The sequence below is a fragment of the Polypterus senegalus genome, chromosome 17 (genome assembly GCF_016835505.1).
Source record: "Polypterus senegalus isolate Bchr_013 chromosome 17, ASM1683550v1, whole genome shotgun sequence".
Taxonomy (NCBI): domain Eukaryota; kingdom Metazoa; phylum Chordata; class Cladistia; order Polypteriformes; family Polypteridae; genus Polypterus; species Polypterus senegalus.
This window is the reverse complement of record NC_053170.1, coordinates 83,448,508-83,476,426: the sequence shown is the minus strand read 5'-3', so window position 1 is coordinate 83,476,426 and position 27,919 is coordinate 83,448,508. Positions and strand designations below refer to the sequence as shown.

General features: G+C 37.2%; 1 protein-coding gene across 2 annotated transcripts in view; it reads left to right on the top strand.

Moving 5' to 3' along the window:
* Positions 1–27,919, top strand: part of helz (helicase with zinc finger) — a 95,161-nt gene that overhangs the window by 63,713 nt on the left and 3,529 nt on the right. Inside the window, exons 13-30 of one of the 2 annotated variants that reach the window (XM_039739318.1) lie at positions 174–304; positions 1,636–1,815; positions 2,196–2,297; positions 4,884–5,062; positions 6,684–6,802; positions 8,348–8,493; positions 8,569–8,716; positions 8,870–9,053; positions 9,146–9,374; positions 17,733–17,940; positions 21,900–21,951; positions 22,431–22,615; positions 22,736–22,931; positions 23,171–23,253; positions 24,110–24,581; positions 24,961–25,165; positions 25,246–25,798; positions 25,970–26,078. In XM_039739318.1, coding sequence (XP_039595252.1) covers positions 174–304; positions 1,636–1,815; positions 2,196–2,297; positions 4,884–5,062; positions 6,684–6,802; positions 8,348–8,493; positions 8,569–8,716; positions 8,870–9,053; positions 9,146–9,374; positions 17,733–17,940; positions 21,900–21,951; positions 22,431–22,615; positions 22,736–22,931; positions 23,171–23,253; positions 24,110–24,581; positions 24,961–25,165; positions 25,246–25,798; positions 25,970–26,078 — 3,481 coding nt within the window. Of the gene's footprint in view, positions 1–173; positions 305–1,635; positions 1,816–2,195; positions 2,298–4,883; positions 5,063–6,683; positions 6,803–8,347; positions 8,494–8,568; positions 8,717–8,869; positions 9,054–9,145; positions 9,375–17,732; positions 17,941–21,899; positions 21,952–22,430; positions 22,616–22,735; positions 22,932–23,170; positions 23,254–24,109; positions 24,582–24,960; positions 25,166–25,245; positions 25,799–25,969; positions 26,220–27,919 lie in introns of both variants that reach the window. The other variant, XM_039739317.1, reaches the window with a different exon arrangement.

Below are 27,919 nucleotides of genomic sequence, written 5' to 3'. Positions count from 1 at the left end.
CCTACACATTTCCATGGCCAGTTCAAAAAGCATCACTAAGCTTCACTTTGTAGAATGACATTTGATGACTCCGAAAGCTCCTTTTCCCTCCCTGATCATTGTTTTAGACAGAGTTTCTTGATTGGCTTTTCTTTATGATTCATTGGTCTAATCTCCCCTCCTTACTTTTGCAGGTTGAACTCCAGTTCCAGCTAAATCGTTTGCCACTTTGTGAAATGCATTTCGCATTGGATAGAATCAAGGACACTGATATTCTTTTTCCTGATACTAGTTTGATACCCACCATCCCTTGGAGTCCCAACAGGTGTGATCTTGTTCTTATTTCGCTGTTAAGTACTTAATTTGGGCTTGATTAAAAAATATTTCTTTCTTTGGTTTTGATCCTCTGCTAAATAGTAACTTTATGTCCTTACAATGAAAATGTTACGTTGTTTTAAGCATGTGTAGAGTGCCATGTTTCTACATTTTCTTGAGTTTAAACTGGCTTTTTAAGCTGCCATGGGTAAGGAATTGTGAACACAAAATAAACTGGATAGAACTCTTCTTCAGTAAGCTAGCATGTAAATCCATACTGAAGGAAACCAGCTTGATATTTCAGCTTTTTCACTCTATTTTCCAATTGGTTGCTTGCTCTTTGCCATTCCAGTTGTTTTTTTTTTTTTTTGGTTTAGTTATTATTTAACATGTCACTACTCGATTACATCTTGATTACCAAGTATATATAAAAACATGAAGCAAAACAACAATATTTATTTATATAGCACATTTTCATACAACTAATGTAGCTCAAAGTGTTTTACATGATGAAGAAACAATTAAAATAAGGGAACACTAATTAACATAGAATAAAAGTAAGGTCTGATGGCCAGGGAGGGCAGAAAAAAAAATCTATATAATATAATATTTTTATATATTTGTATATATGTACAGTACAGGCCAAAGGTTTGGACACACCTCCTCATTCAATGTGTTTTCTTTATTTGCATGACCATTTACAGCACTCCATCACTCTCCTTCTTGGTCAAATAGCCCTTACACAGCCTGGAGGTGTGTTTGGGGTCATTGTCCTGTTGAAAAATAAATGCTCGTCCAACTAAACTGACTTCTGCACAACACAACTGCTGGTCCCAACCCCATTGATAAAGCAAGAAATTCCACTAAATAACCCTGATAAGGCACACCTGTGAAGTGAAAACCATTTCAGGTGACTACTTGTTGAAGCTCATCGAGAGAATGCCAAGAGTGTGCAAAGCAGTAATCAGAGCAAAGGGTGGCTATTTTGAAGAAACTAGAATATAAAACATGTTTTCAGTTATTGCACCTTTTTTTGTTAAGTACATAACTCCACATGTGTTCATTCATAGTTTTGATGCCTTCAGTCATGAAAATAAAGAAAACACATTGAATGAGGAGGTGTGTCCAAACTTTTGGCCTGTACTGTATATGAATGCCACTGGCTTAGATGTATGAGGAAACCTTTTTCAGGTTCAAACTCACTACTGACTATTATTCTTATTCCCATTTTTAGATACTTGGGCACATGCTCAAAGTGTTTGTGAAACTGGGTTTTGGTATTTTGTGTAACAGGTTTGTTGTCTTCCTTTTTATTTATTTATTTATTTATTTTTTGAGCAGGCAGTGGGATGAGCAGTTGGACCCTCGACTAAATGCCAAGCAAAAAGAAGCTATTCTTGCTATCACCACACCACTCACTATCCAGCTGCCTCCTGTTCTCCTCATTGGTCCCTATGGGACAGGCAAGACATTCACTCTTGCTCAAGCAGTCAAACATATACTGAAGCAGAATGATACTAGGTAAGGCATAATATGCAGTGTGTTTCCAGCAAGCTTTCTTTTTTGGACACCACTTCAACATATTCAAGAAGAGTGTATCACAGGCTGATTTTTTCCAGAATATCAGGCACTCAGCCCAAATGATACTTTATGGAGTAATTTGTATTATGCCCTACATTTCTGTTGTATTGAGAAGACTGAATGAACTATTGTTAAGTCACCTGTGCTTGTGTTGAAATTGACCCTCCATATGCACATTTTTGTTGTGGTGGTTTGGATAAACATTATTTCTACTACCTTCTTTTTGTGGTTGCCAGCCCATTCCTTTTTAATATGCTGGGGATTTCTCATGTGAGTGGGTCAGTCTTGTTGAGCTCTGTTTTGTATTGTTCTGCCCACAGAGTCCTCATTTGCACCCACTCCAACAGTGCTGCTGACTTGTACATAAAGGATTATCTTCACCCCTATGTAGAAGCAGGAAACATTCATGCTAAACCTCTCAGGTAATTGACTATTAAGGAGCAATCAGGATCTATTTGTTATACTAACTAAATTAAGTTCTTTCACTGGTGCTATTGGTATGTTTGTTGGAAACAGGCCTTACCTTGCTTAGCAATATTTGGCATAACTGAAAGGATAATGAGGAATTTAACATTACAGACTGATGCTGTCTGAAATGAGAAGCCCAACAAAGACAGAAATAGCTGGAATCATCCCACCTTCCCACCCACCTTACCATTACTTTTTCTGAATTTTAGGGTTGTTTTATTGTTTTTATGTGACCACTGACTGGTGGCAGTTTCTATCCTACTCTTCTTTGGTCACTTGATCTCATCCGTGTGTGTTAGTTTCTAGTGTTGACTTTTAACCTTTTAATGGATTGGCTTGCATGGTGACATTGATCACAAAGGTTGAGCTTTGAATTGTCTCTGTTTTCCAGCACTCATTTCATTAAATTTTAAAATCATGGCAGATGTTTTTAAATCACTTCTATGGCAATAGGATAAGGACCGGTGTCTAATTTGATTTGTGTCATTATTATAGTCATTAGGAAGATGAGCTGAGGTGCTTTACAAGATTGATTTGAGATTTTTGTTAATTTTATGGAAGTTGCTATTAGCACAAAAATATTAATTAGAGAAAGGTTTTGTTTATCAAAATTTAACACTGATTTTTTTTCTTACATCCTGATCAACTCAAACCCTCAACCTGCACACCCCGTTTCTCTTCTGAGGATTGTTGCACTAGAAAATCACATCAGGCAGATGTCAGCATGAGACAGACTATTTCTCATGTTTTGTCGGACTCATTAATTGGTATCTGGTACATTTCATCCAATAAATTGGGTCGTGTTCCATTAACACCAGAATTACAGAGAATGTTTTAGTGAAGCTGTAACTTGCCTCATCGTTCTGCTTCTGTTATATAAGCTGGAATTGACGCAGATGCGGCTTACTGAGAGAAATCCTTAGACCACATATTTGTTACCTGCTTGTCTTCCTCTTTTCTCTTCTCATGGGACTCCATGTGTATTTGTCTTGACTGTGCCCTAAACCTAAAGAGGTTTTTTTTTTTTTTCCCTCTGAGATTGAGTATTTCTTATCCAGTGTGTTTCATCATTGGATAACTTTAGGAGTTATTTTTCTCATAAACTTTGCACCTGACTATAGCTAGTAATTTCCTCAGATTTCCTTCCGATTTCCTACTATCATCATCCCAGTTCTTAAGATAGATGTTTGTTACCAAGACCAGCTGTCTGTCCCAATCCTATAGCTGTTTTCCAGCTGTGATTGTGTGGTTGTGATTGTAAGCCCATTGTGGCACTCCTTGTGTGAATTTGGGCTATGCAAAAATAAATTGTATTAAGTCGTATTCCAGTTTGGGACAGTTGGCTAAGTTCCTCCTCACCAGGCAGTTTCTTTAAATGAAAATACTAGGAAGTATGTCCTGTTGTTACTTCAGATGTCAAGGAAGTAAATAAAAAATTATTGATTGTCATGAGCATCCATATCAACAGTATAATTAAGAAAATTTAAAATGAGTGTTTTTACTTTTTCACATTTTGATAAATGAAGAGTTCTTTGACTATTGCTCTCGATAGGAGATATGATAATCAGCTTTGAAACTTAAGCCATGCAACCTGTACTTTAGACTTCAAACCACAGATACCTTGATCATGAATTCCTAAAGTGCTTCAGTCCTATATTGCAGTTGTTTTATGGGTAGCAGGAGTTTGGAGAGCCTTACACAGATTTCAGAAGGTGCAGTACTAGTAAAGCACGCAAAATCTGCAGTGGAAGACTGTTTTGTGATTTTTCCCATTTTTCTGTTTCTTTTTAAGTTGTATTCTAATCAATACAGGTACATCATCATTTTTCAGAAGCAGTTCTGTCATCAATACTCAAGCAGTATGTCATTGCTCATGTGTATTATCTGCAGGCAAAGACTATATGTGATCCACAGCAGAACATAAATGTCTTCCTGTGTGTTTTCTGTAAAAAGTGGCAGAAGAGACAGTGTTCTCACTCTTTTCGTATAATTTGCATAGCTTGTGCATAAGTGGATGTCCAAGGCTATCTTGTGTGTCATTTTCTGAAAGTAAACTAAATAGTTTAAAAACTGACAAGAGTTTCAGACTGTGTAAAAGATACCCTGGTATATGTCCAGCTATGAACAGCTAATTAGGACTACCCATTGGGGTACACAAAAGGAAATAAAATATTAAATAAATATTAAAGCAATGGCTATTTTAACTCCAAAATCTCAAATGGTATCCAGCCGTTAATTGGAAGTTAACAGTCATGAAGTAGTTAATAGTGAGAATTACTGTAAATGATGTTTATCATCACATTACTTAATCATGAACGTAGAGTTGATTAATTTCCATATGCATTCCCACCTGCATAAATAGTAGGAGATAGTCTTCCAAGCCCATGTTTAGATCAGGCAATAGCCACTGTCTGTCTCTTGACCTGTTTTGAGCTACAACATAGGATTTCCTATTGGTTGGCATCAGCTATTGGTTGTGATTGTAAAGAAGTTGTACAGAGCAGACTGAGTTTGCCCTGTATGTCTTGTCTATCTTACAGGGTATACTTCAGGAATCGCTGGGTGAAGACTGTCCACCCCATTGTGCAAAAGTACTGCCTCATTTCAAATACACAGTTCACTTTCCAGATGCCCCAGAAAGAAGATATTGAGAGTCACCGGGTGGTGGTTGTCACTTTGAGCACCTCCCAGTATCTCTGCCAGTTGGACCTGGAGTCTGGTAAGTAAGCTACCACTGTCTACCTACTGAGTATATGGTGTAGCTGCGTCTTTTTCCAGTTTCCCAAAATCAAGCAGCTACTGAGTTGGCAAGGTAGGATCCAGCATGAGTCAAGCCCATAACAAAATACATTTCTCAGTCCAATAAAGTTCATTTCAAAATTCAAAGCAAACTGGTTTGCACAAAAATAGAGACAACATTTACTATATATGCAGGGTAAAAGGCAAAAAAGGAAAAAAAATGTTTCTTTTACAAACTTAGCTTTTTCTTGATAAACTTCAGTTGCTTTCTATACGTGAAGGTTTTGTGTTATTTCTTTAAGGCAAACTTAAATATTCTTAATGCATTAAGTACATTCTATGTGTACGGTACATTCAATATGGTCAGTACATTCAATATGATATATTAAATTTGAAAACTGTTTGCCCTCCTTGCCTTACTAACTGCAAGGCAGATGACAAACTGGAACTAATCTGTAGTCAGAGGCACAAGAAATATTTAGAATATTAAATTTCAATTTAGATTATTGAGGATATATTAGAATCTCCTCTAGACTATGCATTAATATATAGGCAAACATTTTAACATAACTAAGAAAATACTATCAATTTAACATAACCTTACCAAATTACAAATGGCTCTTACATATGGGTTTTTATTTAGGTCATGAGGTTCCAGCTCAGCTTTTACATTTTCACTGTAGTTAATCAGGGTTTCACTAGTCCCGTATCCTTCTGAGATAAACAAAGAGAATATTTTTCATAGCATAAGCTTATAACATTTATGAAAAACTAACTAAACAATGAGTCATATGATAAATTGTTTTATGGGAAGGTTTAGGAAGGATAACTTGTACTTTTTTTTTGCCTGTGACAGTTGAAAGTTGTTGACAAGGCTAATGCGTGCATTTGTGGTCACTCTTCTCTTTTATTTAATTTATGAGGTTCTGTGCTATTTTTTTTAAACAACTCCCACACTCAGCCTGCACATTTGTACATTGTACCACTTCTGGCTAAGACTCTTTTATCTTTCTGTCACAGCAAATCTAAAAAGCTCTTTAAGAGCTCTTATTAGCCCTTAAAAAGCAATATGCATAGTTTATCAATAAAATAGCATAAAGTCTTTAACAAATCACATTATTACCTAGTGTTTATTCTTCACAAGTAAAATGTGTTAAGTATCCGCCTCACATCTATACAAATAGGCCTGAAATTGGCATTTATAGTGTATGGTAGCATAAGAGTTAATTAACTGTGGTAATTTTCATTTTTCCCTGACACCTAACTGTCATATATTGCCTTCACTATATTTAAGGATTTTATGTGTCTCTGTTAATGGAAGGTCAATTTTCTCTCGAGGCTAAACTTAAATTCACCTCATTTACTGATTTTGCGTTGTTTCCCTTAAAATCAATGCAGTAAGCTGCTTCAATCTGTATTCTTCTAAAGCATACCTGTCATGAAGGGTAGCATGCAGGGAAATTCACCAGTACTCTGTGCCTCTTCATAACCAATAAACCAGTGCTAACTTTCACTTTCTAGTGTTCCTTTAGCATTTAGCTCTATAACTGTCACATCCATCTTGGTGACTTAACTGAGCACTGCTTTTTTGTGTTGTTTAGGTCTTTTTACACACGTTCTACTGGATGAAGCGGCTCAAGCCATGGAGTGTGAAACCATTATGCCGTTTGCTCTGGCCAGCAAAGCAACTCGTATTGTTTTAGCAGGAGACCACATGCAGGTTAGTTTTTTTTTTTTTTTTTTTAAAAAAGTGGTCGCCTCATTTTTTTTTCAGGTTATTTGAAGCATGGCAAAGGCAGACCTGTAAAATGGAGACTTCTTTATGATATGCTTACATCTGAAGTCACATTTGCATTGTACTCATGGCAAGATTTTCTTCATATGTATAGTATGTCTTTGTGATAAGATCAGTAGGCACATGGACACATGCATCTCATCACTAGGGTTGTAGCTAAGGGGCATAAAAGAGAAAAGCTTTTCTGATGCAGTATGGACCTATGCCCAAATATACTTTTCACGCTCCCCATTTAGCTGTGGCTTTCTTTTCCTGTGAATGTTTTTAGAAGCCCTGTTTAAATCAGTTATAGCCCTGTCCTTAACTATCATCAACATCATTTCTTCTATCAATTCCCACACAGTGTCCCTTGGTCTTTTACCTAATGATTTCTGTCCAGGTAAGCAGAGCTGTATATTGTGATATATTTGACACTGATAGCCTTGGAACCATTCATAGAGGAGGTTGAAACAAAGACTTTGGTAATGGAACAGAAAGTTGACCACCAAATTTAAAACTTGAAGCTAATTACTAATCATGCAAAGGCAATTGCCTCTATTTTCTAGCCGTTTGGATATTTGGTTGTTATTGGGTCAGCACGGTGCTATCTGGAGAGTAGGCTGCTTGATTTCAACTATTTTCACGCTTTTAAAAGTGTCACTGGTTTCTTGTTTTTTTTTCCAGTTGGATTGAAGTGAAAATTGAACTAAGGACCAAAGAAATGTAGTACTTGTGTGTGTGTGTTTTCGGTGGGTGGGTGGCTGGGCGGGGGAAGTGATAGAGCAAGTGTAGGCTGGCATGAAGCATAGGTTTCACTTTCACTACCAGCCTAGTCCTATAAAGCACAATTCCTAGACAATTTGTTGTGCATGTACTTATACTAGGAAGAAGAATAATAGTCAGGAAGGCAGGAATGTTTTACTCCACACCAGTGACTATAATTGAAAATCTTGGACGCTTTATGAATATATACCTTGATCTTATTTGTAATTTATATTAAAGCTTTCGAGGTGTACTCTCCATAGAGCATGTTTAGAAAGGAGGCATTACTGTTGGTCTCTCAGATATCAAATATGATTATTCTCTGCCTTTATTTCTCCTCAGATTATACTTTATGAATTCTCCTTAGGGATATTATGAAGCCACAGTGTTTTCTTCCACAGTTTTGTGGTTATCCTTTTTGTATCTTCTTACATATTCATCTGTACCTATATCCTTAAAGTATAGCAAAACAACACCCAGAAAACTATGAAAATTTGAAGTGTTCCTTGAAGATGTTTGGAAAACCCAAATTTGGGCTACTGTGCGGAGAATCCCAAACCCCATGGTCACTTATTATTAGGAGAGAATATACTGTTGCACTTTAGATGTGAAATTCACTTCTCAGAAAAAAAGAGATGCCAGTCCTGCCAATTCCCTCTTCTGTGTCTGTTTGTATATTGCTAAATGTTTGAAATGTCATTACATGTCATATTTCTTCTTTCGCTGCAGCTCAGCCCCTTTGTGTACAGTGAGTTTGCTAGAGAGCGGAACCTGCACATGTCCCTACTGGACCGTCTGTATGAGCACTACCCAGCTGAGTACCCATGCAGAATCCTGCTCTGTGAGAATTATCGCTCCCATGAAGCCATTATCAAGTAGGTATACGCTGTCTAAATGGGACAGACAGTTCTAGGGCACTGCTTACATGCTATATTTGGGTCTTGTTCTAGTTATACGTCTGAGCTCTTCTACGAAGGAAAACTGATGGCCAGTGGTAAGCAGCCAGCGCACAAAGAGTTCCATCCCTTGACCTTTTTCACAGCACGGGGAGAAGATGTACAGGAAAAGAACAGTACTGCCTATTACAACAATGCTGAGGTATATAGCACTAATGCCAGTGTGTTAGTGGAACTGTGTCATAGTCATGATCATTGCCAAATTTTTCTCTGAAGCTTTTAGCCCCCAACAGCTTTTAGTCTTTACTGTGTTCCCAAATTAACATGGGATTTGAACCACTTGTGTGCTCCTTAGGTGTTTGAGATAGTGGAGCGGGTGGAAGAGCTCCGTAAAAAGTGGCCTGTTGCCTGGGGCAAACTGGATGATGGAAGCATTGGAGTAGTCACACCATATGCAGATCAGGTGTTTCGCATCCGAGCTGAACTAAGGAAAAAAAGGATGTCTGATGTTAGTGTTGAACGAGTTTTAAATGTTCAGGGTAAGTAAAACCTCAGTGCACTGTCTGTCAAAGTTGCCATTCAGTTTCAGCTTAGCTAAGTTTATCTGAAACTGGTTTATTTCTTGTTTCAGGTAAACAGTTCAGAGTGCTCTTCCTTAGCACTGTTCGCACACGGCACACATGTAAACATAAGCAGACGGCCATTAAGAGGAAGGAACACATGCAAGAAGATTCAACAGAGGATCTTGACTATGGTTTTCTGTCCAACTACAAGCTGCTCAACACAGCCATCACCCGAGCACAGTCACTAGTTGCGGTTGTGGGCGACCCTATTGCACTCTGCTCTGTAGGACGTTGCAGGTACAGGTTTGAGGAGAGTGTTGCTATTAAAGGTTTAGTGTGCATGTTTCAAAAGAGGTATGCTATTTTAATGGGATTGTGTGTACTACCAGTAAGTGTTGGCAGAAGTAATTGCTAAATGCTAGCTCTTCAAACTGAAGAGCCAAACACCTCCTTCTTTTTGCTGAACCAAGTAAGTACCTCCATTGATACCACTTACAATGTGAAACATATCAGGAGTCCAACAGTTAGACACAGAACACAACACCCTCTAGTATTCTGCAGCTAAAACAGTTTTTTTCACAGTCTGTCCAGCCCCTTCTAATACTCAGCAATATTCTTGACTTATTTTAAAGTGATGCTCATTTTTGCTAATAGCTGCACAAAACTATTGAAAAATACAATTGCATTATATACACAGAATTAGCCAGGCTAAATGGAAAAATTAGTATGACTTCCTTCCGCCTGTTTAGGAAGCACACAGTTCAAATACCTGATTTTTATGGACTCTTTATTTATTCCTGAAACAGAATAAATAAAGAGTTTTCATAACCTTGTATTTTCTAGAAGAAAGGGTTTGAAAAGTGAAGGATCACATTGCAAGTGACAGCTTGTTACTGATGTCCATTTAGTGTCTTCATCCTTTTAATACTGCCTGCTGTTTTATGATATTCTTGTTTTTGCCTTTTCTTTTTTCTTTCTTGAGGACAGCTCCTTTAGTCCACACAAGAGCCAAGCGGCCTCTGTGTCAGGTTTGTAGTTCCCATGGAAACCTCATCTTGTCAGCCAATACCAGTGGCGCTTGAACGGTGTGAAGTTGAATGTCACTTAGCATTGCTGCTTGAATCAATCTGAACGCTATGTGAGATTAAGTGAACTGCAGACTCTGCATTTGCGGGAAGTAGCCATGCCAGATGTGTCCTGCAAAAGGACATTTTGTAAAAAAAACTCCCAAAGCCATAAGCATTCTACCAGTTCTCAGAAAGTATCTTGTTTCTCTTAACAGAGATGATTGTTCAGATGTGTGATTGGACAAATGTGCTACCCCTCAATAAACTGGAATTCTCCATTTGCAATTGCATTTTACCTCACTTGCATCTGCATTCCCCTAATGTTTTCACACCCTTGTGAAACAAGTAGAAAATGCATTACATCTACAACAATAATTAAAGAAAATGTTTGACAAACTCCTTTTTGTCACCATGAGACTTTGCGATTCTAGTTCAGTTATGATTCTGACCTCACTTACCTAACTTTCTTGCTACCTGTTTTTGAGTTGTCGCAAGGCTATCGGAATGGAAGAAACAGAACTTTTAGGTGCATATCTAAATTAAACATCTGCAATGTCGCTATACAAAGTTGCTAAAAAATACAAGCACAATCATTTCAAACACGTATTACAAAGAGGTTGAATGGTCACTCACAAGCACCCATCGCCACTTTCTGAGCCCTCTGGTGGCTGCTTTTTGCCAATGTAGACCAATTGTCAATACTGCATAATGCAAGACAAGACACAGAATTTATTTTGGTTTGAAGTTTTATTTCCGTAAATTCTAACAACTCCAATGCCTTGATTGGATTCTCAAAATTCATTTTGCTCCACAGTTTGATTAAGTGTTTTTCATTTTGTTTTTTTTACTTTCATTGCTGGTTTTTGATTGTGTTCTGTTAGTTATAGTTGCTCCTTCCATTCTAGATTGTGATTGTCTTTATACTACTTAAGTTTATTCATGAAAGTGGTTTTACCAGATGGTATCTTTAATGTAGTTTAGATTCCAGGGAATCTCAGTATTGCACATGAAACTGGTGGTCTTTTTAACAAAAATAGACAAAGTGTAAAACAGCGAAGAAAATACTTCATTTTTTTTTTCTTGTTACAGGTATATTAGAGGTTATTATTTCAAACATGTTCTATATAATATAATTACATTCTTACTTTTATATCACCGACAATCATATGACATCTAGTGTACTACCTACAAAAGACAATACACATTACATACAATAAATGCAACTCGGGAGTATATACATAAGAGTAACGGTTACCCTGTCAGTATGAGTATTTGCTGAGTAGTCTTATGATTTACAAATGAAATGAAGTTGTTTTAGTGTTAATAGTCCCATCATTTACTAGGGTGGGGAAGTGAGAAAGGCATCTATGATATCTGTAATGATATTTTTTGCCTTTCTAAGTCAGCATATGTTAAATATGTCCTAGGCAGAAGGAAACGGTTTGCCAGTAACATGCTGTGCTGGTTTTGCCACATTCTGCCTACCAGAGTTTAATACAGCCAGTCGTGGACTCTACTGCATACCTATAGAAGCTGGTGAGCTTAGGTGTTAATATCCAAGCTTTCCTCGAACATCTGAGGTAGAAAAAGTGACACCATATATTTTTTTGATAGCCAACAACAACAAAAAAAAATGTATACTAGTGTTTAACTGTTTAGAGTCACCAAGACATTTTCATGTTTTTGATAAAAATTGGTACTACACCATTAAATGTGTTTAAGAATATAACCAAAACATTACTAAAGTTCCAAGTGGCAGTTACTGCTTGAAATGATTGATTTATAATTTATTATTCTCGTACAACTGCAAAGCCCCGTTTTCATACTCCAGTGTACTAATGTTAAGCAATCTTGGCTCATTCTTAATTATGTTTAAATGCTAAATGGATATTAGAGAAACCTGTATAGTTATGTTAGCACAGCTGAAACCTGTTATTCAATAAAGCAATTAAATGGTCTTTCATTAGGTTGGTTCTTCTAAGAAACAATGCACCAGTCATAATCACTTCATGCTTTGTAGGCACACTGCAAGCGAAAAAAAAAATCTATATAATAGTAACAAAAAAATATTTAACAGCACATACACAACACAACACACAGCATATGTTGCACCTACACAATGTAATTTTCTTTCATAAATCTTTGAAAATATAATAATTTTAATATGAGTTATTTGAAGCAATTTTTGAATAATTTTTATGGAAGATTATTCTTGCACTACAATTCAGTTAACATGTTGAGCTGCACTTAATTTTGGCATGAATAATTCTCCTTAAATTTGCCAGTCTTATAAGGGTTTATATATGTATTCACTAGCCTCCTGAAGCATTCTTAGATGAATTTTATCCAGTCCTGGCTTTTTTTTTTTTGCTTTCAGCCTTTTTAATTCAAGCAGAACATGTCCCCCTTAAATTTCCAAAACACTAAGTACCATCTTAAATCAGCACAGAAAGACTTAAATGGGAATTTAGAACAGTTACTTTGTTGTTATATTTTAGTTTGCTTTACCATTGCTACAGTGCATCCGGAAAGTTTTCACAGCACATCACTTTTTCCACATTTTGTTATGTTTACACCCTTATTCCAAAATGGATTAAATTAATTTTTTTCCTCAGAATTCTACACACAACACCCATAATGACAACGTGAAAAAAGTTTACTTGAGGTTTTTGCAAATTTATTAAAAATAAAAAAATTGAGAAAGCACATGTACATAAGTATTCACAGCCTTTGCAATGAAGCTCCAAATTGAGGTCAGATGCATCCTGTTTCCCCTGATCATCCTTGAGATGTTTCTGCAGCTTAATTGGAGTCCACCTGTGGTAAATTCAGTTGATTGGACCTGATTTGGAAAGGCACACACCTGTCTATAGAAGGTCCCATAGTTGACAGTTCATGTCAGAGCACAAACCAAGCATGAAGTCAAAGGAATTGTCTGTAGACCTCCGAGACAGGATTGTCTCGAGGCAAAAATCTGGGGAAGGTTACAGAAAAATTTCTGCTGCTTTGAAGGTCCCAATGAGCACAGTGGCCTCCATCATCCATAAGTGGAAGAAGTTCGAAACCACCAGGACTCTTCCTAGAGCTGGCCGGCCATCTAAACTGAACGATCGGGGGAGAAGGGCCTTAGTCAGGGAAGTGACCAAGAACCCGATGGTCACTCTGTCAGAGCTGCAGAGGTCCTCTGTGGACAGAGGAGAACCTTCCAGAAGGACAACCATCTTTGCAGCAATCTACCAATCAGGCCTGTATGGTTGAGTGGCCAGACGGAAGCCACCCCTTAGTAAAAGGCACATGGCAGCCTGCCTGGAGTTTGCCAAAAGGCACCTGAAGGACTCTCACACCATAAGAAACAAAATTCTCTGGTCTGATGAGACAAAGATTGAACTCTTTGGTGTGAATGCCAGGCATCACTTTTGGAGGAAACCAGGCACCGCTCATCACCAGGCCAATACCATCCCTACAGTGAAGCATGGTGGTGGCAGCATCATGCTGTGGGGATGTTTTTCAGCGGCAGGAACTGGGAGACTAGTCAGGATAAAGGGAAAGATGACTGCAGCAATGTACAGAGACATCCTGGATGAAACCTCTTGACCTCAGACTTGGGCGACGGTTCACCTTTCAGCAGGACAACGACCCTAAGCACACAGCCAAGATATCAAAGGAGTGGCTTCAGGACAACTCTGTGAATGTCCTTGAGTGGCCCAGCCAGAGCCCAGACTTGAATCTGATTGAACATCTCTGGAGAGATCTTAAAATGGCTGTGCACCGACACTTCCCATCCAACCTGATGGAGCTTGAGAGGTGCTGCAAATAGGAATAAGAGGAATGGGCGAAACTGGCCAAGGATAGGTGTGCCAAGCTTGTGGCATCACATTCAAAAAGACTTGAGGCTGTAATTGTTGCCAAAGGTACATTGACAAAGTATTGAGTAAAGGCTGTGAATACTTATGTACATGTGATTTCTCAGTTTTTTTTTATTTTTAATAAATTTGCAAAAACCTCAAATAAACTTTTTTCACGTTGTCATTATGGGGTGTTGTGTGTAGAATTCTGAGGGAAAAAATGAATTTAATCCATTTTGGAATAACGAAATGTGGAAAAAGTGATGTGCTGTGAATACTTTCCGGATGAACTGTATATACTTCACCTTCTCCTTGACTGTTCTTTTACAAGTAAAATTTTTTAAAATTCTTCTTAGGTCATCTTCTGTGTTTTCTGCAATATTACTTTCCATCTGCCTTTAATTTTCCTAATAAACATTTTTACCTTTTCTCTTTCAAGCCCTGAGATTATTTGTTTTACACACTTTATACAGCTAGGTTTATTTTTGTATCATCTTTTAGGTCCTTATTTATCCACTATGGAGTTCTGTACAGTTTATCCTGGTGTGAATGAAGGTGTGTGGGTGGGGGGAGAGGGCCCTGTGATTAACTGGCTGGTTTTTACCTTGTGTCCGATGCTGCTGGTATTGACTCTGGTCTTTGTGAGCTGAACTGCATTAAGCATGTTTGATATTGGATAGATGGTTGACTTTAAGGTAATGGTGGAGTATAATAAACTCTTCTTGCAATTTGGTCAGATTTGGAAATTTCCCAGTTGCATTAAAACTACTGATCATTCAAAATTGTTCATTCTTCATTTTGTCTTTTCCAACAGTTACAACAAGATAGTACTGTAGAGCTCGTTTGATTGCATTATTTTTTTCATGATTGTTTAAGTCATTTTTTCTACATATGTTTATTTTTATTTTTTTGGAGGATTGTTCTCACTTATCTCTCTGGATTTTTATATCATTGCACTAAAGGTGGCCTACTGGTTGCACAGTACTGAAGTTGCATAATGACTGTTCATTAGCATTAGAAATATAATAAGCTATAAAAATTGTTTATGGTTCTTTACATGGCATAATTTAATTTTTAAAATGTACTTCGTAATTACTGAAGAGTATTTTCAGTGGGTGGTGAGAGAGTGTGTGTGTGTGTGTGTGTGTGTGTGTGTGTGTGTACGTACCTAACATCTCAGATCTGGTCTCTGTTCTTTTTTTTTTTTTTTTTAAACATACTTCTGGTTAGGCAACTTATATGCTCCTTAAAAATCCATAATTGTAATTCCCGGCCACTTCTTTTGCAGATTGAAATTTGAAATCTAATTGAAACTGCAGAAATATTATACATGTACAGGATTCATATTCACTCACAATTTATAATCACCATTTGACTTCACCTTATTAACTTTGGGATGGGGTGACAAGAAAGTGCTTCTAGAACAGAACACTTGCAACATAAATTGTAGACTATCTGCATTTATACCAAACAATATATTATTAATGCTCTTTTTAAAATTCCCTTTTGAATAAATGTTTTCACAATTCTACCTTGCCTATTGTTACTGTACTCTTCTATATTTGATTCCCTGTACTCTAAAATTTTAGCAAACATTTCCAGGATCCCATTTTTTTCTGAGATCGCATTGTCTTATTGGATTAACATTTTGCCTTTTGGTGTGATCGTAAAATGTGCTGGGACAGTTTGCTGAACCTGTTCGGAATATAAAACCAAAGTGGTATTTCTTGTTAATTGAATAATGTCTTTGCTTTGTATGGATTGCAATAAAATTAATTTAAAAAAAAAAAAATGAATAATGTCTTTGCTTAAATTAGTTTTATGTATGTGTGCTTCAACTATAGATGTTGGCAAAGGTTGCAAGTAATCTAGAATGAGAGAATGATTTATAGAATTTATTAAAAAAACTACAGAATATTACAACATTTATGACATGAACAGACATTAGAAAATTATTTTTTTTGGAATAAGTTATAATCTAGTGTGGTATAGAATAGCACTCTTGAATCTTTCAAAACTGTATTTTATGTTGTTTTGCAGGAGATAAATAGAGATGGATTAGCAGTGTTGGGCTGAATGGCGTATATAGAGATAGATATTCACTTTTAACTGAGCAAACAAGCATGTGCCCTCCTTCACTTTGCAGTGTCATCTGAAACAGGACTCTTTGGCTGTCACTTGCTATCACTTACACTAGTATTACAAAATGGCATGAGTGATACTGATTTTACTTATAAAAAAATATATTTCATATATAATAGACACAATCAAATTTTAGCCTGTTTTGAGGTATATTTAGTGTTGTGCATGAGATACCAAATAGCTGAATAATTGTCAATAAATCATTTTTAAGTACTAAAAATAACATTCAGTTAACCAAAACAATGACACTTAAGTTTTTTTTTTATGAAAGGTAAGGTTAGAAGGAATATACATTAATGTATCCAACAGGTTTTTTTTAAATTAAATAAATAAAAAAAGAGAACTAAGAACAGGCAGCTATCAGTAGACACTTCCATATTTGCTGTCAAAATCAAAGAGAAATGAACTTTTAAATGCTTAAATGAAGGCTCACCTGCCCTCAACAGCTGAAAAGGCTGGCAAAGCAGGTACTATTAGAGTGTAAGAGAGCATTCTTTTTAGTGACATTTGTCAGTCCGCATCTGCTTGCTGTATCAGTGAAAATTGAACTGCATGGAGGGACACTGCAGCTGTCATAGTTGCATGAACATTTGCTCCAAAAAGCCCACGTTGAACAATGCTTTTTTCAATAAAATGTCTTGTACAAGTATTATGAAATATTTAGTCACTCTTTTAAATATATTTTCAGAATAATCAGGTTCTAAAATACTTTAAATTCCCATTTGTTACTTATAATACCTATGAATTGGGCCATAATTTTAATATCAGCTTCTTCCTCTGTTGCCTTCTTGTAATCTTTGCTGTTAACTCTCACTGTCACAAACATAACTGAATCTCATTCAATTACAAAATACCCTATATAAATCGTATTCAAAATGGTTTTAATAGAACTTCATTGTAAAGCTGCTTTTCAAATTCCCCATTTCATTCATTTTCCAGTGCTCTTAAATTTGTGACTATTCTTCCATTGGTAATCTAATTTACAGTCGGACAAAAATGTAGAGCAGAATGTTGTTGCCAACTTTGCCAGCTTTTCAATAAGAAAATCAGAATCAGTAGAGTTTTTTCTTTATTATTTCTCTTTCTGTTTTAACTGGAAAAGAGTGAAATAATATCTAATTTATCACTGTTTGTCATGTATGGTGCAGTGATATATCTAAAATCCAGGTACAGGAACAGCCGCAGCTGGAGCTGAACTATATTATATCTTTTAACTTCCTAAGTGATTAATGTTTTTGTTATACATTTTTGACATCTTCCCCCTCATCACCTTTTCCTCCTTCAGCTCTTCTTGCAAGTCACATAGCTTTTGTTATACATTTTATGGACATGCAGTTTTCTAAACATTCAGAAATGGTGTTCACTTTGAAAGGCACCATGCAAAATATGGATTCATTTTTTCTTTGCATGTTTCACTACTCTCCCCATGAGCTGCACTGTAATTTTCTTTACTATGAGCAGGTATTGTGTGAGGCTTCAGGCTTCTTAGATTCCTAGTTTCTGAGTAACATTATGTCGTTTCACCTATGCACACCCATATAAAACACTCCTAGGTTTTGGAGAATTTTAAACTTGGTTTCCTTGTTCCTTCTATCCCACAGGAAGTTCTGGGAGCAATTCATTACAATCTGCCATGAGAATGGCAGTTTGCATGGCATCACACTACAGCAAATTCGTGCTCAGCTGGAGGCACTCGAGCTGAAGAAGACCTATGTACTCAATCCTCTGGCTCCTGAGTTCATTCCTAGGGCACTGCGACAACCAGGCGCTGGAAATGGCAACAAACAGGCACAGCCATCACCACCGAAGGTATGTCAGTCGTTCATCATGCTGTGAAGTAAGATTCTGAGATTTTTCTAACTGGCAGTAATTTGGCAGATATTCAGCTATATTCAGGATTTGGTATAGAACCTCATCCATTGGTACCAATAGTAGAAAGCTGCAAAGAAAAACAAATCAGCAATGTACAGGAACACTGTACCTATACAAACTTAATATGTACACATCTTTGAGGCGGTATCATTTTTTGATACATTTAGTTTATTTCTCTGAATTTAGTTAAACAGCAGTTTCTTGTTGTAGAAAAGATAACCTGAAGCAAAATTAAAGTAAGCAGCAGTTGGTTATTCAACTCTGTCCACAGTATGAGAGATTTTAAGGTTCATTGAGTTTAGCAGAAGACCATTAGAAATGTTTTGGTGTTGACATTTCTATTTGTGCAAGGTTGCTGTTTTCATTGTTTGGTAATCAGGATGGGTTTTGTATATTAAAGAGAGTTCACCTCTGACCTATGAAAACAAGTACTTTATCATTTAAAAACACAGGTATTAGTCTTTCACACTCACATTTCCAACATTTGCAAACCTGGAGTACAAATACTTTTTAAAATTCTGTCCAGAACCTTCTAGTTATAAAAATGCCGGCTTGACATTTCAGTGTGAATGAGCAAAACATGCAGACTCTAATTACACTCTGATTTGTTTGTACTTGTTATATATCCCTTCCCTGATTGGTCACCCTCTACAGAACGAAACATATTGCAACATACCAGGCATAGAAGAGTTGCTTTCCATTGTGCTTAGTTGTGTTTATTGTAGTGAAAAATTTAGAGCCCCATAAAAATGTTATTGTAAATAATTTAGTTAACAGACCCTTTCAGTAAGGAGGAGTGATTTCCACGGCAAAATTAATAAAAAGACTTTTTATAAAGTGGACTGGTCAATCAATCAACATTTATTTTTATAGCACATTTTCATACAAAAAAATGTATTTCAAAGTGCTTTACAAAATGAAGAATAGAAAAATAGAAGACACAATAAAAAATAAACATAAGTCAACATTGATTAACATAGAATAAGTAAGGTCCGATGGCCAGGGTGGACAGGAAAAAAAAAAAAAAACAAAAAAATCCAAAGGGTGGAGAAAAAAAATTAAATCTGTAGGGGTTCCAGACCAAGAGACCGCCCAGTCCCCTCTGGGCAGGTGTGAAATGCAGCCCAGCTCACAAGAATACAGGACAGAGACACGAAAGCACAGTGCAGTAAAGCAAAGATATAGACACTTTCACACATTTATTTATTTTCTCTGTTGAGTTAGTTTTACAGATATTGTTTGGTACAAAATGCAATGTGATTGCTGTGTAGTGCGTATGATCAATCCTCTCACAAATGAACAGAGAGCTGATTGCATTTTTTTTTTTTGCAAGGTGTTGCTTTACCATTTGCAGTGTTTTTATTTAATGACAAGACTACTGTCACCAATTTGGAAGACTGTTACTTTTAACTGAGATCAGTGCATTAACATGATTTGGGGACAGTTCGCTTTCTATGCTGTGAGCACGCTATCAGAGTCCTGTGTGTACTAATAGCTTTGAAAACCCATAGAGCACCAGGGAATTTGATTTTTTACAAAGCTTTGAATTTTTTACTACACCGTCCCTTCCAGGATTTTTCAGCTCAATATGCACATGCCCAGTCCATATCAAATGTGTTTTCATTTTAGTGTTGATGGTAATACATTTATAAACGATGACAAAAATGCTAGCAAGGATGGTAATCTATTTTGTTTAAAACTGCATTATTAAATGAAAATTTCATTGTGTGGACATCGCCTTAGAATACTGACAGCCTTAAGTAGCCAATGGCTGCATTGTTGCACTCAATTTTTCTATCAGAATCCCTACTACTAAACTTCCAGTCATTGTTCACTTTAAGTTTGTATTTGAGATATTGAACAAAATGAGGGCATGAAAGGAATAGAAATTGTCATGTTTAGGTTTTCTGGCTGTCGTTATCCTAAGAAATCTAAGCAGATTATTGTGTTAAAGTCAGACAAAGATAATTATTTGCATTGCTCATCACTCAGATATCTGAAGATATTTTGCTATTTTAACATCTGCCTGGTTATTATTTTGCCTTTTGCCACTATCCAGGGCTGCCCTTTTCAAAACAGATTATTCTGTCTTTAGTCTTTTTCACCTTGTTTTTTCATTATAATAGATTATGACTTCCACATCTTAGTTTTCTTAAACAGGTGGCCATCAGAGAAAGAAGTAAATGTTCCTTTACTGGTTCTCTGCACTTAAACACATGTTGCAGAAATTTGCAGGTTCAGCTGGAATGAAGAATATGAGCACTTTAGCTGGTGTCTATTGAAAAGCAGAGGAAAAGACAGTAAGGCACACAAAAATGTGGTGTCCTGGGTGCAACTGTAAAGGAAGCTGCTATATAATGTGAAGCTGTTATTAGCATTCTGTATCTGCTGAACCAGCACGTAGCAGCCTGTAAAATGTGTTAGAAAGAAGAGGCGCCAGAACTAATATAAAAGGTGAACTAACACAAAATAATATTTTCATGTTTTATCTAATTCTTGCTGTTCTGTTCATAATATTAACTATTGCTAATCCACCTTCTGATTTTAACATTATGCGTTTACTAGATATGGCACACTTAGGTGTCTGTTACATAAATATATAGCGACATTGCTCAGGAAGATTCTGGAAGTCACTGTCAGAATTGTGCTACTTTGTCTTAGCTTATTAACTGTCTGTTATTTCATGGAAACACATAGGGAGTCACTCAGTATATAGTATGAGGTGCCCATATTTGCTTATATTTAATTATCTCTGGGGCACCAAAGTGACTAGAAATGGATGTGTTTGAAGATTTGACTCATGAATGTATTCCATGCCAGTCAATTAGCAAGTAAGTATTTTGTCTTAACACATCAATGCAGCTTACCTTCATTATTAAACTACATAGGGCCATTCTGGAAGTGACTAAATAAGCTATCAAGTGGTTTAATTTGCTTCAGGTTCTCTGGCTATACTGAGTAAAATTATGGCTTGACTTAAGGGCACACTTGGCAAACTCACTTAGTACATGAGTATAAGAACTTTACTAAGTTAATCATTACCAGTTTATGACTATACTAGAAGGTGTATGTTCTCTGTAAAATGACTGATGGTAAAATTATATATATTATATATAAAAAATTTTTGGGTCGAGACATGATTATCTCGGGGAGATACTTTGAAGTCCCACAAGACTACTTGCATATCATGCCCTACTTACAAACAATTTCTCGGAAACACTTTAACATCGCGGGAGACAAGGAGGTGAGACAAAAGAACAGCTGCTTTACAGGCTTTTAAATTATCATTGCGCAGTGCAACATGTAGAACACGCAGCTTGGTAGCATCAGCGGCTGTACAGGCTTTTAAGTGATTGTCGCGCAGCATGACATGCAGAACACGCAGCTTGGTAGCAGCAATGGCTGTACAAGCTTTTAAATGAACGTCACGCAACATGCAGATCATGCAGTGCGGTAGCTGCAGCTGCAAGCCAGCAGCTGATTCGTCCGCATCTCCTTAGCGTGCATTCAGCCCCTCCCCTTCACGACGCGAGTGGCAGAGATGCAAAGTGGCAAGCTTGAAGCACACCTCTGGAGAGGGGAGTTGAGGGGTGGGTGAGCAAAGTAAGTAGAGGGCAAAGCCCCCTAGTGTGTGTGTGTGTGTGTTGTGTGTATATATGTATATGTATGTATATATATATATATATATATATATATATATATATATATATATATATATATATATATATATATATATATATATATACCTTTTGCTTATCTTGACTTTTAAGTAAAATCAATTTTTAATTGGGTGTCTCCAAAGGTTCTTATGATACAAGAAGGCATGCATTTATTCGTATAGTAGACAGAGAAAATTACCTCTTTTCAATCTGCATCTGTATTATTCTCTCTTGCAGGGTAAAGGACAGCACCAAAACCAGAACGATCATTTTCAAGCTGAGAGCTTTGGTAAGTGCTCCTTTCTATAAGTACATGCGTGAAATACAAGTGTTTGGATGGTATGTAATTGCTTACTACCAGCCCAAATGTCTCCTCTACTTTACTTTTGTTAATGTGCAGAGTCATTTCTGTTTAATTTACAAATCACAAAAAATCTTTAGTCACGGCCTTTCTTTAAAAAAAACAAAAAATGATACTCTGATAGATCACAACTTATCTGTCTGTGTGTAGCTTGTACAAGTGTCACACCAAGGACCCTAATCTATTGAATGACCAAAATGAACACTACAGTAAATAGTTTCTTGGAAATATGGGAACGAATATTAAAGCCAGGAATCCCATATAAGCTGCAGCTCAACATTCTCTCTGTCTTGAGCCATTTATTTTCAATTTCATCATAGCTGTTGCAGTATGTGAAACTGCCCTTATCTAGTGTCTTGTGGATGCTGTTAGTTCAAATAGTCTTGTCCACTAATTGTTTTTCACAGCTCAGCCCAGTTCTTCAGTTCTAATTGGAAATCCGATCCGGGCATTTACTCCCCCACTGGGCACATCTGCCAGCATTGGAAATTCCCCAAGCCCAGTACAGCGAATTGATCCTCACACTGGCACCAGTATTCTATATGTACCTGCTGTCTATGGAGGCAATATGGTCATGCCTGTCCCTGTGCCGGTGAGTACACTAAATAGGAAACTCTGTCATCACTATTGGTCATTAAAAGGTTACACAGTTTATTCAACTGTCCCCAGTAATTGTGTCTGTAATTACTCTATTGTTGACTTTGGCTTTCAGGTCCCTTGGGCTGGCTATCAGGGGCGATTTGCTATGGATCCTCGCATCATGACACATCAAGCTGCTGTGGCATATAACATGAATCTCCTACAAGCTCATGGACGTGGATCACCTATCCCATATGCTGCTGGACACCCTTCACCAGTGGGCCTGAATCAGCAACAGGAAAAGGAAACCCAGGAACCAACTAGAAATGGTGAGTGACTAAAATATGTGGGACCATCGCTTTCTCAAAAACATCTAGCTCAAGATTTAGAAGATGAATGTGATGAGTATGCTGAGCTGTTTTTTTTTAGTTGTCTGCCATTTCTTGATATTAGCAAAGTCTACAATCTCTCTGTCCACTTATACATACTGTATATAATAATGATGGTTTAACTTTACATCTTTCTTTTCCCTTTTATTATTATATGTATTGAAATTCACATTATAAAGGCAAACCTGAAGGAAATGTGAAAGGAGAGCAAAATAGATTGCAGACCCCTGAGAGGAAGCTTTCAAGCTCCAAAGAGAAACAGGCAAGTAATGTGTGTCTACATAGGTGTGTGTATGTGAGTTGGTTGCCCTGTGGAATCAATGCCTTTGCCAGAGGGTACAAGAGTATTAAAACTGTAAGCAGAGAATCTTTGTATCATTACATTTGAACTGTGGATTTGTTACTAAGAATGTACAAGTAATTAAGAAACAAATGTTTCATTGTCACATTTATTTTCCTACAAAAAAGGGTTTTAATTGTATTTTTTTTTACTTACCACAATTGAATATGATATTGTGTACAATTAGATGTTGCAGATTAAAATTTGAAATTACATTTTTTTTTTAAATTATTTTCATACAGGGTTGATAAAAGTCATTCTTATGATAAAACAACCATATTGGGTCCCATGGCCTCCATCCCTTATTTTACAAACCTTTGTTCAGATTTCAGTTTGGCATCCCCCAAAAGACACCATGCTAATTTTAATTGATTTCAGGCAACATTTTGTTTTGCCCCAACCAGAAAGCTTTGCAATTATTGGATCCTTACTATGGAAAATGTGGGTTTTTCAGTTGTCTGCTTGGTTTGGATAGTCCCTGTTCAGTCATGTCAAATCGCAGCTTTCAGCAATTTATGTATAATTAGGATATCAGCTGAACTTTAGTTTGAGGGGTGGGAAGTTGGTGGGATCTTGTATAGCTTGATTGTATGTAAATATAGTGACAGAGCCATATATAGTTTTTGACTGCTCCAGTGTACATGGTTGTTTGAGTGATATAGTCCTTGGGATTAGTTGCTTGTTAGTGTGTTTAAAATTGGTCTTCCTACTCAAGTAACATTGAGCTTGTAAATGTTTCTCAGTGGTCTAACTTTACTTTTTTTCCCCATCATTTCAGGAAGATTCTGAAGCAGGACAAAATAAGAGCCCAGAATCCCAATCCAGCTTAGGTTTCTCCAGTGCACGATTCCATCGCAAAGACAATCCTGGCCAGAGGCCAATGAACTTTCACCTGGCACCTCCCAGCCACCCATTTCCTCCTCACCCAAGTCGCCCACATCAATTCCCACATCAGCTTCCTGTCCCTCGTCAGCCCTTTAGGGCACCAGGACAAGTGCCCCCTCTTCCTCCACAGCATTCACCTCTCTCACCGGGAATGTCAAGCGTGCACAACCCGTCTTTCTTCACCACTCCTTTGTCTGCTCGCAGTGTACACTCTCCTGGTGTCGAAACCACAACACCAGAGCAAGGGGCTCCATCTCTAATGCAGGAAGAGATTGGGAATCAAATGAGACCAGTTCAGCAGACACCCAATCATTTGAGCAGCTTTGTGGAAGACAACTCAGAGTCATCCCTGGGAGAGGCATTGGGTATGTGGAAGACATCAATAAATCATTCAACACCAGCATTTTGGAATGATGTTCTTAAAAACTGGCATGAAAGATGACTATTCTGCTAGTTTTCATATCTTGCTAGCTTCTATTTCTAATCAGGTCTCTATCTTCAGTCCATAAAGGAACACATAAGAATAAACTCCATTTTCCCATTATTTCTATTCTTTTTAGTACAGAATATATTGCTTTACAAAATAGTTTACACGACAATACTGTGTAGTGCTAAATAATAGATGCCAAGTTTCACCTGTAGTGTCCTGAAGTGCTACATTAAAACAACATCTATGTGTACAACAGAGACATACTGAATGTTTATTATGATATATGTTTCATGTTCTTTATTTTCATTTTACAGATGTGCCAGCTGTTGCCACTCTGGAAGGGTTGAGTCAACAGACACGTTTGAACCACTGGAGCGAGCACAATCACTTCTTGCAGAGTGGCATGACCTTCCCTCTGCACCTGTCTCAGCAGCCTTTCCGTTTTCCGCAGCAGCTCCTTAGAGGGAACTGGAGGGTGGCTGGTGCCGGTGAAGAAGAGGTTACACCAGGCTATCCTAGGTAAGTGGCAGGTAGGGGGAGAGAGACAGAGTTGAGATGGAATCCCCATTTAATTTGGAGGCTGTTATTTGACTTTTCAGGTTTCCAGGCCTGCTTCGAGAGATACCACCTCAAGAACAGGCTGAGCTTCGAGACCAGTCAGAGATGCCTCCACCTCAGTCACGCTTGTTACAGTACCGGCAAGTTCAGCCTCGGAGTCTTGGATCCCTCCAGCCTGTACCACACAATCACGGAACACATTTTCCAGGTGGCAGTGGGGATGTCAGCCAGGAGCTTGAAATGATCAACAGTCAGGGGTTTTCATCACATCAAGCACCGGTGTTTAACCCAGCTTTTCCAATCCCTTCTGGACGCACTACACCCCCAATGATGAAGTATGTGATGCCCGATGCACCATGGACGCACCCAGCTCTCCACCAAAACCACATGTTGGGTCAGGCCTTTCATTATGGTGTGCCACAGTTGGCTCACCGGCCTGATCAGGTGCACTTACTACAGATCCAGCAGCATCAGCAGCAGCCGCAGCAGTCATTGCCACCTCCTCCCCCGCTTCATCAAGTCAGCAGCCAGGAAACGTTTCACCCATTATCCCCTCCAACTGTTTCTGCTTCCTCACTCCAGAATATAGAAGAGGTATGATTTGGAGGGTGCGGGTGATGGGGTTTGATTGTTCATAAACAGTTCAATAAGTTATGCATTGGTCTCACATTAATAGGTCTCTTCCTTTTGATTTTCCTCTGATTTTTTTCTTTATGAAGACAAGTTGTTGATATTTTCCTTTTAATGGTCATTTTGTTTCTACAGTATGAGCCCCGAGGACCAGGCAGGCCGCTTTACCAAAGAAGAATCTCTTCTAGCTCAGCACAGATGTACCCTGAAGAGTCAGGCCCTCCCCCCAGCAATCTTGTTCAGTGTAAGGAGCTTCAGGACCATAGTAACCATCTTTCATTCAACTACTCGTCTCCAGAGCCATGGGCGAATGCCAGCTCTGTCCCATTTCAGAACATTCCATGCAATGGAGCCACCAGACTAGTTTTTCAAAGGGAACTTTTAGGTAGGTCACCTGGCATGGCATAAGTCATCAAAGCACCATCCAGCTTCAAACACTGCATTTTCCTACCATATAGAATACATGTAATTGTTTTTTTTTTTTTCTTTAGTACATCTTTGTGCAGCTTACTATTCTTGTTGTACAGTTTACATGTAACCAACAGAAATGATGATGCACGTCTACATCTTTTTCTTTTGTTTCACTTTTTCTGAAAGCCAAGATTTATCTTGTTAGGTTTCAGAAAATTATTATAGGCTGATGGTAAATGTTCATTCATTTTTGACGCTTTTAAAAAGTGTTCTTAAACCTGTTGAGGCTCATCTTGTGATGTTCATTGTATTCTGCTAAAGACCTGCATTAATTAGAGTTCTATGAGGGATTTAGTGTTGCATTCTTCAGGGTGTTCTGGTTTTACGTTCAAGGCTCTTAAATGTATCAAAGCAAATATGCCATGTAGTGCTCTGCTGAAATGAGCCAGGGAGAGTGAGTGAGACAGGAGGTTACAAGGCTTAACCAATTGTCATTTAATTATTACATTAAAACAATGAAAATAGTATATTAGAACGATAATATCAGCAACATTCATCTTTTTAAGCTTTTCATGTCTGCTTTTTTAATTATGAATCTAACATCTCCGCTCTTAATAAATGTAGAAATTAACACAATGAATTGCTTGCAGACAATTTACAAGTCTCTTTACAGTTTATAAAAGGTGTCTGTTTTTATCTGCTTTTTCATCTGCACCTCTACATTTATATGTTTGAGGTAAAATATGAGTAAATATCCTAAAGCACTTTTAAATATTCTTGACCTCTTATAGTATTTACGTATGTACTAAAGAAACTAATGTATTTTTATATTTATTCCATACATAGAGGAGTATTTTGGACTAACGTTAAATAGATAAATATGCAAATAAATGAATGTATTGTGAAATGTGACAATAAATAGTAGCAAAATGTTATGTGAGCATAAATATATGTATCTTGTTGCTTATTTCTCTATTTATTTATTCATTTATTTATTTCAATGGTACCACACCCAACGTGAAATAGGTCTTGAAATGAAAAGTGTCTTTTTCTCCCATCAGCATATAAGGTTAATGATTGACTAATTCTAAGAGACCCAAATCAAATGACTATACTGTAATTTAGAGCCACAGGATTCATAAAGCAAGCCAATTGTATGCTTAGATTTGTGAGTGTATGTGTCTGTAATGTATAAGAGTGCAAAAAAGTTTGCCCAGAAGTACTATGTGAAACAGCCACTTTATTTCAAGAAGCTCTTGTATCTGAAGTATTTTCTGTAAATGTGACACTTGATGGCTAAAAATCTATGTCAGCTTTACCGCAGATTCACCAATCAAAACTCAGTGTTCATTAAAGCCGACCCCCTGAACTTTAATGGGTGAAAGCGACAGTGTTTATTTCATGGCCTATTTCATGTTGTGTGCCTCGTCATTGAAATAAATGAATGAAGAAATAATTAAATATACAAAGAAATAAACATATCATATTTCATGATGCATTTAATTATTCCTGATCACATATCACTTTATTATTTATTTATTGTCACATTTCACAATGCATCTATTTATTAAGGGTATTTTATCTGAAGTGTTCCTCCATATTCATAGGGCTCAGTGCACCTCACTGATCATCAAAATATAAAGTTCTAAGTCACCAACAAATTATATATGCATG